The following is a 15,424-nucleotide window of genomic DNA, read 5'->3' as shown; positions in this document are numbered from 1 at the left end:
CGTTTCACTTGATGTATAGACGGAGAAGGTAAAGTCAGGCATTAGTGTAACCGGTCCCGACTGACTTTTCGCGCCGGTTGGTCCCCGGTAACACCTGCTCCCCCGCGAGCCTCATTTACCGACGAGACCGAGGAGCGCGTTCGGTTGACAACACAAGCATCGAGAGTTGTGCATCGTTTAATACGTGGTCGAATCAGAGAATCATGGAAACCGAGAGTCATGGAATCAGCGCCGAAACTTTCACGTTTATAACTGCGAATCTCATTTTCGATCAAGAATTTGCTTTCCGATATCAGACTATTAGCTCTTTCAGATTCTGCGAGAAATAATATCGAGAATATCACGGATGTAATAATTTTAGTCCTGGATTTTACATAAAATTCTTTTTTTCTTTTTTAATATATCACGTGTTGATTCTATGACATACGCGAATTTTGCAGCATATTTTATATACGTGCCAGATTAAAATGTTCTCGTAATGTAGTTGTATTAATGAATTATTAATGGATCGATAATTCAATGCTATCGCAGATGTTAGAGATGTTTTCTAAATTTGACGTTGCGCTCAACACACGTAATGGTTCGCCTGGGATGTTTGCATCAGCAAAAACAATTCTCCATGTCGGAGCAGAGCTCCGCTTACGTGTGAGTCAGACACACTGCTCGTATATATTTCTCAAGCTCCTCAAAGCAAAAACGCTCGTTCACCGGGGAAAAGGGAAGTTCCTATGACGTCGCGACGTCTGTTGACCTCCCGGAATTATTGTACATGGCACAAATATTGTAGAATGTATAAAAATAGATTGTGCGTCAGTGTGTTAGTGTCAGACAAATTTCGTACGCGAATTTCTCCCCGAGAGAGATCCGTCTCAGCTCTCCTAAATTTTAATGTCCAGCTACTTTCATTCTCCTCGAAGACAGTTAGAGTTTTCATCATTTCCTATCTCCGTCTGGCAATTTGTAATTTATACAAAGTATAACTTGTACAGTTCAATTGTAAAATGAGGTGTCACAATTTTGTGCAACAATTTTTAACATAGCACAATTTCAGTAAACTTAATAGTCATATGCTGTTACATAATACTGTATATATATATATATATATATATATATATATATATATATATATAAATTAATTTATATTTTAGTATTATTATAAATATATATTTTATATATTAATTTAAAATATAAATTCGTATACATTTCTTGCTAAATTGAATTTATTAAGATTACTCATAAAGTAACTAATTAAAAAAAAATTTTGTTTACGAAAACTTACAAATGAGATTTAATGTGATGTATACAAATGGGCTTATTTACTTAAATGTATGTATTACAAATCTTGAGGCAAACAACTTATGCGTGATACGATTGCATCAAGTTAGGTACACGTTAGTCAAAGAAATTAATCTGTTGTTTTCTTAAGTACCTTCGTCTTCTTTATGTAAGCATCGTGAGACGATATGAGTGCAGGTTTTTGCATTCGAATATATCGCTGTTATCGGTATGGCTGATAAGAGATAACGGCGTAGCGCGTTGGCACTGTATCTTCTTCAGTCGAATTCTCAAATTCGAAGGAGCATGTGTCACGTTCTCCGTGTGTAAAAATGTCGTTTTGTTATATCTAAGTTTCGAGTGTAATAGCGATAGTGGAAATACGGTGCGCGGACGTGATATTGTAGATTTTCGCTGCAACAGGTGGTCGACGTTTACGTGGTTACGTTGCCTGCACGGTTGTAACTTCGAGATTATCGCTCATAGTGACTGTGTGATTTAGTAATAGATCAATCGGAAACTGTTGTTTTTTTTTCTTATTCAAACGTGTATGTTTTAATAACATGTTATTAATAGGGTGACTATCTCTACAGCGTCTATTCTCTTTATTTCGACGTATCGCTCGATAATGCGTTAACAAGGGTCAGAGATATCTCGGACATTTCGTTTACGGTAAAGTCGCGTTTCTCTCACGGAATAAAAATGTCATTTATCAACGTGAATAAAACGAAGAAGAAATCGGGCGCGGGCAGATGCATCTCGTTGACCAAGGCCAGTTCTAAATACTTCCAAACTTGCATCGCGCCACGTGCGGTACGTTTTTAAATTGTGTCAAACTTTAAGTTAGACGTGCTCTTTAGAAAAATCGAACAGCTGACACAACACAAGTCCCTGACAGATATGACTTAGAATCGTCGACTGCGACTCGCGGATTATATCTTTCTCATTGTACATTTGAAGTAGGTTCGCGTCCGTTGTAGAAACTAATCGAATACCCTTGAATGTTTCAATGGGCGAACTAATTGAATCGCAACGTGGATTGACACCCATCCACGCACAATGGACGATGTTGTTTCGCGCCAGCCATTGCAAAACCGCGAGAGATCGATACTTTCCCCTCTCGCGTGTGTTGCTTGCCTAGAGTCTATATCCGTATCTCTTACGAGTAGGCCATATGTCCGCCGCGCCAGACGATTTCCGGTTAGGAGATGTGTATTCCACGATGTTTTCTCGGCGATATCTCCGATCATCGACACAATTTCCATCCGGTATTATCTCAACACTCTCGTGAAATCACTGCGCTCATCCTTATTACAGAATATCAACGCGGATGTAATGTTGAAAGATTACATCTTTATGATATCGACTATGTAATCTGTGTTTCTAAACACAGTAAAATATCGATCATCAATTGATATGAATCTTGCTTAGCACATAGCGCAGATAAAAAAGATAGGAAGTGGATTGAATATATGTATTTACAATATTATTTATAATACTATGTATAATATAATATGTTTTTCTTATAATTTTAAATTTATTAATAAAACAAAAGCAAAAAGCTTTATTTCAATATTATAAATTGCGGAGAAAGGATTTATAGTTGGAGAATGATTAATCGTCCGACAAGCCGCTCGACCTTATCGCTCTCGTGGCTTTGCCTAAATTCTGCTCGCGATACATTAGCCGTCAATAACGCGAGATCGAACTTGGAATCTGTTTCAGGGCGATTACATCAGGCACCCAGTTCTTTACGAACTGTCGAGCAAGTATGGAGTTGCTGGCAGTGACCAGGTGCCCTTGCCGGCTCGTCTTGACGTGCTGCGGGAACACATACGCCGAGAAATACGCAAGGTATGTCGAGTTTCGCTTACACCTTCGTCGACTGTCAACTTCTGCGAAGCCACTTTTTTTCTCTGTATACACGATAGCTAGTCTCGACACCTCTTATTCTGCGCATTTTATTTTCTCTCTATTCTGTGTATACTGTCCTCTTTCCCTCTTTTTCTCTAAGATAATAATCCATGTTTTTTTTTTATTTTGAAAATTAATTCAATTAATCTCTCCTTATTTAATCTTAAAACATTTACTGTTTTTAATCTCTTTCTCGAATAAAAAAATAATAGATAATTTACAATTAGACTTACAATTAGACATTTATGATACTAGTGAAGAGACTAAGGACTATATAGAACTAATCAATCTTGTTTTTTCATAATCGATGGAAATGGATTCTTCGATAATCTTATGTATCCGGAGTGCTATAAGATTACAAGGTAGTAAAGCAGGATGTATATTCCTTGAAAAAAAATAGAAAACCTGGAATTCTCTGGAAATATTTTTTGTACTCTCATGGAATTTTATTGGGACTCAGGGAATTAAAAAAAAATTCTCTCTTTAATAATTTTGTTTTTATACTGTAAATTATAAATATATTTATCTATCTCTGTTTATATATTTAATGTCTTAACAAAAATTAAATATGTAGTACATATTCTTCATTTTAATTTTTAATGATAAAAAAATGAAAATGACAAAAGTTAAAAATTGTTATTTTAAAAAGGAAGTTATTTAGTTTTTTTTAGTACATTTGTAAATCTCGCACTTGAAACTTAAGCTTTGTGTCTTTCCTTCATATGAAAAGTGAAAAGCGTTAGAAAATGTGTACGATAAAAAAATTATTTTAGAAAATTGCACCAAAGAATCTTTAAAATATTCTCTTTATCTAGAATTTTGAATATATAAAAAAAATGCCTCGAAGATTAAAGAATTTTTTTTATAAGATTGAACAGGCACTCTCGTAAAAGTATTTATGCGCGATTGAACTTTTCGCTTATACGTGTTTTAATATCCGGTGCCAGGTACACGCGTAATAAGATTTCATGATCGATGGTTTCCGGATGCGCGCCCCGGAACGTGCGTTTTAAATCACATTGCGAATGAAAACTTGAGGGTGGTCCGAACGTTTCTGCGACTCGCGTATAGAAACGAGTTTTGCGTCCGGCGATACGATTCCCTTTCTCTCTCACTCTCTCACTCTCCTTTTTTTCCCTTACTATTTCCTCCCGTTCCATCTCTCGGTACTTACTTGTAAACACCTTTACGAGAGACTCGTTATGAGTCGTCTTTAACCAATATCTACCGTTAATGGATCCACTGTGAAATAGAGCCGTTCGTGTGTAAATGTAATAATATGCGATACGATAGGTTTCTTAACGTAGCACATTTTCATAAATGCTTGTTATCAGAGCAATTTGCTGCAAACGGTAAGTCAACTGCAGCGTTGTAAACAGAATGGATGCATATAAAGTGTCTCAGAAATCGACCATTCATTTCAATTGCGCTATTATTTCGTCCATTATTTTCTCTTTTATTATTTTGTTATTTTTGAAAGATAAGATAAACAGGTTAAACAAACAGGTTTATTTCTTTTATTTTTTTAGTAATGATTGTCGAAGAAAAATTCTTTTTGTTTCGCTCAATATATATTGGCGCAATAGTTGGAGATTGCATGGCGCGTGCTGTAACACGCTCTAGATTAGAAAATAAAAACCCTATCGAGTGATTCATCGCGAACATTCGCGACTGTGCAACAGCCGGTAATAGAATAGCGAAGGGTATCATTGGGCACGTGTGCAATTTTACGTCTCATTTACTATATGAAGGAGCGGCACGATGGATGCGCTTTATGCGAGCAACATGCCGACCGCATAATAAATGTATGCAGTTAAATTTCGCGGAACACAAGACTTTGCTTTTTCGCCCGAAACAAGCGCGGTGGTCATTCACAACTGCTATTCACTTCGCGATGCACGGGTGTCCCGCGTATACTCTCTAAACTAAATTAGTGAAATTATCTCTGACTAAAGCAGTGACACAATGAGTATTATTATATTATATTATTACTGACTTTCAGTAAAAATGCTCCTGCTTTGTTCCTCCATCTCGTTAATTATTACATTTTACTGAAAAATATCACCATTGTGCATTAATTGTAATATATAACTTTTAAAGTTTTTCTATTTATTTTAGATTTTTTCTATACACACACAAACATACATAGAACATATTATAATTAGTATTCAAATTTAGAATTATATATACATGCTACATTTTTTATTTTTAAGATGTGATAAACTTATAAGAAATGAATAAGATTTAAATTTAGATATTTCTTTAACAGAAAATATAATAATTAAATTAATTTATACACACACACACACACATATATATATATATATATATATATATATATATATATATTATAATATGAGACACAATTTAAAATATTATTGATTGAAACCGCTACAACTGATTCTTTCAATGAGATTTCACTGTTTACAGTACTACTTTTATATATAACTGAAACCACTTCTTATCGGCGATTATATTCTATATTATCGATGATAATATTCCATATAACATTGATTCCATTTAAGATCATATTTTATTTATAAATTTCTGCGTTCTTTCTTTTTACAGGAACTGAAGATTAAGGCTGGTGCGGAGAAGTTAAGAGAGGTCGCGACCGATCGCAAGTCGCTCTCTGACGTCGCGACGATCGTGAAGAAGGCGAATAGCAAGCTGAACGAACTCCAGGCGGAGCTCCAGCAGCTCGAGAGCCAAATTATACTGACGCAGGGCCAGCCCCAATCACCGCAACAGAATCACTCCAATGGTCAAGGTTGGTAAAGTGTAGCCGCGAAAAGAGGTACCAATTCTCTGCCTCAATTTTCTTCGAAAACGATTTTAAACGGATTTTACGTAATGAAACGCTGTCTTCGCATTCAGTCTCGTTCTTGTGACAAATATCATCGTGAAAAATATCACCGACGTAAATGACGAGAAATTTATTTCTCTTCTGCTTACGACTTAATTTAACAGATATTATTATATGAATCAGCGTAAAATATAGAAAGTTGCAAGCAATTAAAATGCACTTTGGAATATTCGAGGCGCTTATATTCGATAAGCGTATCGTGTTATCGTAAATTCGAGGAATCTTTTTCCCACTTTCACGAAACTCGATAATTTCACGTTTATTCTTGCAGCAATTATATCGCTCTACTATTTATCTATTGATTTATCATATCGATAGATATAATAGTCAATGTTCCGGTATACAGCTCTCTGATCGCGTTAACGACCGTTCTGTCTCGTTAACAAGGGAGCACTTAATAACTTCACCCGCTAACGAGGTGATGTCTTCGGGTTTACAAAGCTCGTCCGAGCATGCCGGGAGCTAGACGCCCTATGTCGCCATTACGTCGCCGACAAATCAAGCGTATCTCTTCGACGCAATGACGTTTCTGACTCATCGATCGTTATATCGCTGTGCGTTAGATACGGATCCCTACATTAAAGTTAAAGAGACAACGATCAACGAGATAAATATAAAGAAAGAGGGAGATAAATATAGCGAGAGACATATTTATATCTTCTTCATCGTGATTGATATGAACATTTAATTTAAAATAATATGCTTTGATATTAAAATAATCATCATTCTATCTCTCTCTCTTTCTTGCTTTCTCTCTCTCTCTCTCTCTTTCTCTTTCTTTCTCTCTCTCTCTCTCTCTCTTTCTCTCTCTGACATTGATCTGTGTATCAGCTGAATTCCGTGCTGTTTGCGATTTGATCTAGCAAATATATACACGCGCGACGGGTTAAAACGGCATTCAATTCCATGTAGCCGCTAGCAGTTTCGACCAGTAACAAAGGGACGACAATTATATACATCTGCGTGTCGACTGTTCTTCCCTTGGCTCGAAATCCCCCTCTGCCGCGGGAAACATAAATTAGAAACAATTAACAAAATTCTTTATAATCAGATGTCGTGGCTGCCTCTCGCTATTGCAATATCGCGTGTCCGTCTCGTTGATAATGCAAATTTAATCGACGACTTATTTTACTTAACGCTGTTGTAATTTGACTTTGAATGTCTCTCAGTACTGACTTGAATATTTGGAGAAATTGGTTTTGAGAAAATTTATCCGTCTGTATTGACTACCGCGTATTGACCTTTTCCGATGATAATTTTATACGTAATTAAAATAGGCTAATCTAATACGTTGACTTCTGAGCAAAGAATCGTTTGACTCTTGAGGAGTATTTTTCACTGCGTTATTTCGCGATGAGTTGTACAGAGGAACTACAGTCTTGCGCTCGCTTTGAATTGACGGTAAGTGGTAGCGGCTATTTATATCTTGGACCCCGACGCTCTCTCTGTATCCACTCCAGTTAAGTCAGTCATCGTCGCGTATTCGGTCTCGGGACTTACAATTAGCAACCTGTCTTGGGGGGCTATTCATTCAGTTTCCCTCAGTACGACAAGAATCGTCGTATCGATTGGATGCGACGATTCTTGTCGTTTTTTTCTGTCATTAATGCTTAAAAGCTCAATGATCGCGAGAGATGATAAAATGAAAAGAGATGTCAATCTTTTCGAGTTTTGATGCGAAATAACCGATTGGATCGAGACTATAGTTTCGGGATCTCGCGGGAGAAAGTCCAACGCTCCTCTCTTTCCTCAAAGCAGACGCCGACGACGACAACGCTCGTTCACTTTCCAGTTCCGCCGAGACGGCGAAAACGCGCGTGTATACGTACATATACATATACGTGTACGCACACATCGTACGAGAGACGATCGAGAACGCGTTACGAGAGAGGCGATCGAATCGAGCGATCGCGCAGAGAGTACCGTTACACATGCGTACACCTTTGGGTTTGGGCCCCGAAGCTCTCATCGGGCCCCCTCCGCGATCACCACCACCGCGCGTTCTCGTCGCTGTATATCGAGATCGCGTTACGGCCGAACCGAACCCACGCTTTCGCATTCCATCGTCGACGCTCTCCGGGGAAGCCCTTCTCCTCCTTCCGTCTGCCCGCCCCATCTTTATGGACTACCTGTCTCGGGCCCGATTTAAGATCCCGCGACAGCCGAAATCGCGCGCACATTACAGGCATAAAATTCTGCGGAGAAATGATTAAAGCAGAGATGCTGGAATTCCTTGAAAAATAAGTTGTAAATTTTTATTTCTTTCTGCTAGAAATTTGTAATGAATTTTTGCCGAATTATTAAACTAAAAATTTCATATTTCGGATATAGGGCTCTTAATATTTAAATTAATTTTCGCAGAAAAAATTAATTTCTAAGAAATTTACGCATTAACATTCGCGTATGGCTTTTATTCGCCAAGTTGATAGTTGCTTGTTTGAAAAAATTTTATATTATAAAAAGAAATATGTTATATTTCCCGCATTCTAACGTTGTGAGAGACTGCTCTCTTTTCGTGGGAGAAATCCCGGATGAATCACGATTCAGCGATACGCTGGCGCTATCCAATCGCGGAAATTCTGCTAGATTTAGATACGAGACGAATCGATTTCAAGCTTATTGACCGCGCGATACCGCATGAATTTATGAAGTGCAGTTTATCGAACATGCACGTGGTACGTAACGCGGTAACGGTACGAGGGCCGAGAATTTATGAGTTAATAAATTTTAAGTGGCCGCGCGTACAGTTCGCAACTAAATAAGTTACTTGAGGCGTTGTTTAAAGCGCTGCCACTGACGTGGAACATCAAAGTTCGTGCTTTCGTAATCGAAATACTCGCGATAAAAAAATCATACTCTCTAAAATTATTTATTAGTAACGTAATAATAACGTTAGATTCAATTGTCGGAATTTGTTTAATTTATAAGAATGTTTCCCACATTCTTATGTACATAAAATACTTTGTATCGTTAAAATCGAACATTCCGTAGCTATCAAATATATATTTAATAAAAGACCGGATTTAATAAAATTCTACAATGCTTGTCAGATACCACACTGTCAGACAAGATAGCGCATTGCGCTCTCGTATAACTGGAGCAACCAACACACTCATCTCAACGTTCGTAAAATCTCTTAATCGACTCAGATGCTCCCTTTTTGCCGATTACAAATCGGTACGCCTTCTGTGATCTTTATTACATGCAGAGAGACGTCGCTTTACGATGTAGATGTTTGTTCTCGTCGACGTTGCGTTGCTCCACACGCGCTTAAACACTTGTGTAATTACATTTGATTATGTTATATCAAAGGTATATTGACCTTAGGATGTTGTAATCTAAAAATCGGAGTGTAAAAATCTCGAAATATTATCTTTTCCAACATACGTGTGATACTTGTGACGTAGACGATGATAAATTTATCGCGGAAATTCCAATTCTCGAGCTAATAAATCAGCAAATGGACTAGATCGATAAACCTCGTTGAACTACGAGAGCTTATTGATCTCATCTTGTAACTCGTTCCGTTTGTCGTATCGATGCTGCCTCTGACAGCTCTGCTGTGCAGATTCTTCTCTCGCTCGCGTTCGCGCTCGCCATGGATGACAATTGACGCCTACGATCATTCAATGATCGTGGATAACCGATAGGTTCCGGTAGCCGCTGCCTTATCCCCCCTCCTCGCCGTATCAACCATTATCGAGGGTACCACAACGAGCGTCATTCTCGCAGATAATTATCCAATTTATCTCCTCATTGCATCTCGGGGAAATTGCGCGCGGCGATCGCACTGCGCATGGATCAGCAGTGCGATATTGCTCGAACATCCTTATCTCGAGTGATTTTCGCTTAACGGCCGCCACATTACGCCCTTTTTAACGCTGCACTTTCTATCGGATCGGTCCCGCGATTTTCTCGATCGCCAACCGATCGGTGGCTCTATGCTAATAACTTAACTGCTACTTCGCCGAACGCCCAGGGTTACTCACCGGTAGGTTTTTCGAGGCATATGCTAATCTCTCGGTACGCTTTTGCCGTTTATGCAAATCGCCGCCTCGGGTATATTTATGGTAAAATTTGTCCGGTGCGGGATAAAAAACTACGCCAAAGGTTACCGGAGCACATCGAGATGTTTCTCCTTTTAAAGATATTACAAGGTGTTAAATCTCGCGTTCTTGCTACATAGATTATATATTATTTTCAAATATGCTTGCTACCGAAGAGGATACGTCATCCTCAACTCGATCGTTTGTTAAAAAAAAAACAAGAAAAAAATCATCAATCATCCTTCTTGCATCTTGTAATTTACTCCTTTTTTTTTACATTTTTTGTAAAAAAACTCACAGTAACATGTTTCGTAACATCTGCGAAATTATTATCCCACATTTTTACAATCTTGAGATAAATTCCTAGCTTGTTTCAGAATTTTTTAGCTCCTTAATGTATTCCGGAAGGAGTTCTTGATGATTAAAAAATAAAATTGGTAATAAAATGTTTGTTTTAAAGAAGATCACTTTGAGTTATGATGTTCTTCGCGATAGAGTTGAAGCGTCTAGAAATAACTCAAGAAAATATTAGCTTCTCGAAAAAAAATTATGGGAATTTTATAGATGTCCGTTTTTAACACAAACGTTTATTATATGACGACTTGCTAGAGGAACACACACGTTTTACATCGAGCTGGCTTAGACTTATAAATAAAGCGCTTCGCGTACTCGCATCTCTCGCATAGTTACGATAATTATTTTAATCAATGCCGTAATAAGGATGTTGCAAACAACTACCACACACAAACAATCGTTTCTTACATGCATTAACAAACTGTACAAGAGCTCTCCCCCACGATGCGTTCATGCTTTATGAACGTATCGCTAACTCACGCTCGCTGCAGAGAGATGGAACGGCTTTAACATTGACGCAAAGTTATGAATGGGACCTGAGAGAGGAGAAGACAACACGCAATGATAGCGCAATGCATATTGCGGTTACGTGTACAACCGCATATAATTTCCGACTATTATCGGGGATCATCATATAAATTTTTGCTCTGCGGCTTCGCGTATTAACGTCGGATTTTTTTAAAAAATAAATTAAACAAAAAGAGTTTACGTTCTCTTTGTCCGATAGATCTTTTTCAGGTCGAAAGAGATATACCTTGAGTACCCTTTCGTCTAAGCATACACGGCACTGACAAAGCCAGCTGGTTGCACATTGCCTCGATAGCCCGATCGTTTTGCATAACTATCGCCACTTCAGTTGCTGCCCTTTTCTTTTACTTTCGCTGCTACCGAGAAGGCGGCAATTATCCGCGCCTCGAGACTCTCTTTTCTCTGTCTCTCTCTTCCTCCGAAAGGGTTGCGTGCGCTGTACTTGTCGGAGTCGTTGAACCGGCGAAAATGGCAACGAGTGAGTCGCAGTCACCTTGCGCGCGTAACCACCCTTCCGTTTTTCCTTCTTCCTCAAATTCGGCTGTGTGAAGTTAGCACCCCGACATGCAATTTTTATAGTTCTCATTAGAGTTCTAGCTTCTTCTTAAAAAGTTTAAGAGTTCTTTATAGAAAATAATTTTGATAAAGCATTAAATTAAAAAAAAAAAAACTCTTTAAGAAGAAGTTAGAACTCTAATCAGAACTATAAAAATTGCATGTCGGGGTGCTAACTTCACACCCTCTCAAATTCGCGCGACGATAATCTCTCGGTTCGTTTTGCGTGAAGGGATGACGAGAAAAAAGAAAAAGAGAGAACGGGAAAGGAAGAACCGGGGGAAGAGGAGGAACCGTAGTGTATGCGACGAGGGTGGTGGTATCAAAAACAAGGAAGACCTTTGTCGGCCCCCGCAAGGGCAGAGATGTGGAATATAATGGGGCACGTGTTCGGCCGAGCTGCGCTAATGACACGGTTTCGCTGGGACTCTCTCGATGCCGCATTGTCCCCGCAAACTCTTTCATGCCGCCTCCACCTCCTCCACCTCCATCGTTTTTGCCGCATTGTGCAAAGCCCCGTGTACGTGTGTGTTTGCGTTCACGCGCGAACTCCTTGTTTCTCTCCATTTTACATCCACCTATGCGCCGATCCAGGAATAATAGCCGTTCCGCGATTGTCCGAGAAGACTGTCAACGATACCGCGAGAATCGATAAAATTTATTTATGAGCAAAGTTTGTTAGAGTTGCAGTCTTCTGCGAACGGCTATAATTAGATTCTCATCCATCAGGTGATTTTTCCATAGCGAAGGAAGAGAATACACCGTAGAAAAAAATCTATTTATACCGTTGAATATCAACACGAATATCAAGAAATATTTTCTTTATCTGAAATTTTGAACAAAAATACTTGGAAGATTACGTGGAATTTTTTTACAAAAAAATTTGACTAGACTTTGATATTTTCAGGACTTTCCAGCAGTATCAGATTTATGACCTTTACGCTGATAATCTTTAAGAACCCCTATATTTTCTCAACATTATTTCTTTTTGTGGAAAATTTGAACAAGCAAAAAAAATGTTACAATTATACACGCTTTATAATTATAAAATTGTCATAAATTTACAAAATAGTCTGCAATAATAATAAAAATTTTGTTTCAATATCAATTTTATTAATAAAAAAATAATTTTTTTTACTCTTTAAGAAAGCTCCTTAAAATTTTTAGCCCTAAACTACAGTTTATGTATAGATCCGGCACTGCTTCCCAGAATATATCAATTACGTATATCATTATAACTATTATGAATAACATCATAGATATTAAATGTACGGGGACCGTTATGTCAAAGTTAAACAAATCTTATAATAATAATTAGAAGATTTTCGATGGATTTGAAATATTCGCGTGAAAAATCGAATATCCGCTCTTCGCTCGCGCCCTTGCCTCGCCTTATTCGGACATGTCGGTGTGCTCCCGTGTACATAGACGGTATGTGCGCGAGCGTGTTGCTCCCGTCCGTTCGTTTCATTGGCGTCGAACGGACGCTACGCGTCGTTTATCATGCGCGCGCGCGCGCGCGTGTGTGTATTAATGTGTGTGTGTATGTATGTATGTATCTATCTATCTATCTGTATGTATATATACATGCGGGGAAATCGTGGAACCGTGGCGTGCACGTGTTTACGGTGGCTTCCTCGCAGGTACGAGCGCATAATGGGGCATATTTCAATGGAGGAAAAAGTGCCCCACATCGGACCCCTAACGAGCTCTAAATTCGCCGGTCGCATGCGTAGACCAATAACGACCTACGACGATGTAAATTGCCCTCTCGAAAATCGTGTATTAATTAGGCTTGAAATTAGCGCGATGCGTTACTTCACAAAATGTGACATTTTTTCCGTTAAACTTATTATATGTACATATAAAGGACCGTTAACTTTTTTTTTTTACCAACTGTGCGAAACGCGAATAACGATGCGACATATTGTGAAAAAATATCTTTAATGAGGAGGACTCGCGATTAAGGACATATTACAAAGCTCGTCTGCGTTATTAAAATATACGCGTATGACAAAAGATACGATTACGTAAGGTACATTGATTAATGTAATTGCTGGAAGTTCCGGCGGGCGCGGAAATAACGCTCGTAATTACCGACCTGCGGTTCCCACACTGTTCCGGTACAAGTTATAAATGTGCATTTTATTGTGCATTGTGTAATATTATTACATTACGTATATATTGCTCGTATATAAATTGTAGCCGCAAGTTGATTTGCATATATAACGATTCGCGCCGGCCAGAGAGATTCTACATCTCGAAGACGTTTATTGTAATAGACAGGTGGAATGAGTACGTAGCGAAAAGAGGAAGAGCGATGAGAAATTCTATAACGGTGCGTTTCTGAAACAAAGCGGAACGTCACTCTTTTTTTTTCGCACTCCCTGGTCTCGAATACGTGGGAGTCAGAAGAATAGTTGTTAACGTGTCAGCACTGGGTTATGGAAAGTAGGATCCGAGGACGGTGTAATCTCACCATCAAATCATAGAGATTGTCGGATACGAGACTGAGGCACGCGTCTGAGACGGAACATTCGCTTACGAAGATGCGAAAAAAATCCGGGCGTAATATGAAGAAAAATATCCGCAGACGCGTAAAAGAAGCGCGAGGAGATAGGAATGTGTTTGGAGAAAAATTTATAACATTTTATTTTCGTTCCTGTCTTTTAGCAATGTGGGTGTCGCGAATACATTAGATCATATCATCGGATTCTTTCATTTCGTGAACGTTTCTATTTTTGTTTCAGACACGCCTCTATCACCGATGGGGCCTTCGTCGCCGAGTCAGGAAGGTCTATTCACGGATCTTCGGCTCCTGTCCTTGGAGAAGCAGCTCAATATCGAACTGAAGGTAGATGCCGCTAAAGAACCACAACTCTCATATATTTCCCGATTACAAGTAGATAATTGTGATACACTTCACAAACACGGATGATATCACGTGATATCAAAACTGTCATGTTATCAACATTTCTATGAGTTGTTACGCGATATCGGAGAACATTCGATAAGGCGACAATAAGTGTCGGCTCTCTTGTAACTGTCTTCATTAGTAATATCATTAGTAATAGTTATCGGTATTCTTCTCGGTATGATTCAGAATAATTATCGCACATGTCTGTTTGGCGCTTTCTGCAAAAAACTTTGATAATTCTCTTTCACTTTTCTTGTATCAGGGCCTTGCGTGAGTCAGTGCAGTGAGCCGCAAGTTTTTCCCCCTACTAAAAATAATCTCTCGTTATATCACGCGAGGATTTGAAATAATTAGAATATCGCGTTCAACTCTCCCCGATTATTACGTGTTAATGCAAAAGTCTTAATTGTCCCCAATTATCCTTTATATTCTCTTTCCTCTCAGTTTTTTTTTTTTTTTTTTTGAAAGAAAATGATCAATTCTTATTGTAGATTTGTAACATACAAGTTAATACTAATTTCAATATTACTTTAATAGAAAGTAGAATAATACATATATTCTTCCTGTCTATATTTGAAACAGGTCAAGCAGGGTGCTGAAAATATGATACAGAGTTTAACGAGCGGCCATCGTGACAAGAAATTGCTACAGGAGGCTCAACAAATGCTAGACGATTCCCGCGCCAAAATCGAGTTCCTACGCATGCGGATAATGAAGGTGCGCCAAGCACGGCAGCAGCAGCAACGAGGCGATGCGTTGCCACCGAATGGCGAAACAACTAGCAACAAAGGTATACGATGGTTTTGTTATTAATAATAATTAATGCCCGGAATGAGAATTTGAGAGAAGGAAGAAACAATTGAAAAAAAAAAAATATATATATATATATATATATGTGTGTGTGTGTGTGTGTGTGTTCTAAAATTTTTTTTTTTGCAAAGTAATTGATAAAACTCTTCTCCGACATTG

General features: G+C 38.4%; 1 protein-coding gene across 5 annotated transcripts in view; it reads left to right on the top strand.

The window, feature by feature from the left end:
- The window catches only part of Pkn (serine/threonine-protein kinase N), a 32,105-nt gene that overhangs the window by 1,254 nt on the left and 15,427 nt on the right, over window positions 1–15,424 (top strand). Inside the window, exons 1-5 of one of the 5 annotated variants that reach the window (XM_072911527.1) lie at window positions 1,286–2,088; window positions 3,001–3,129; window positions 5,758–5,959; window positions 14,289–14,392; window positions 15,038–15,245. In XM_072911527.1, the coding sequence (XP_072767628.1) occupies window positions 1,978–2,088; window positions 3,001–3,129; window positions 5,758–5,959; window positions 14,289–14,392; window positions 15,038–15,245 (754 nt within the window). In that variant the 5' untranslated portion in view covers window positions 1,286–1,977. Of the gene's footprint in view, window positions 1–1,285; window positions 2,089–3,000; window positions 3,130–5,757; window positions 5,960–14,288; window positions 14,393–15,037; window positions 15,246–15,424 lie in introns of those variants that run through there. The other 4 variants (XM_072911528.1, XM_072911531.1, XM_072911529.1 and 1 more) reach the window with 4 other exon arrangements.

Source organism: Anoplolepis gracilipes, chromosome 2 (genome assembly GCF_047496725.1).
Source record: "Anoplolepis gracilipes chromosome 2, ASM4749672v1, whole genome shotgun sequence".
NCBI classification, from domain to species: Eukaryota; Metazoa; Arthropoda; class Insecta; order Hymenoptera; family Formicidae; genus Anoplolepis; species Anoplolepis gracilipes.
The sequence above is the reverse complement of the archived record's forward strand: the minus strand, read 5'-3'. Positions and strand labels throughout refer to the sequence as shown.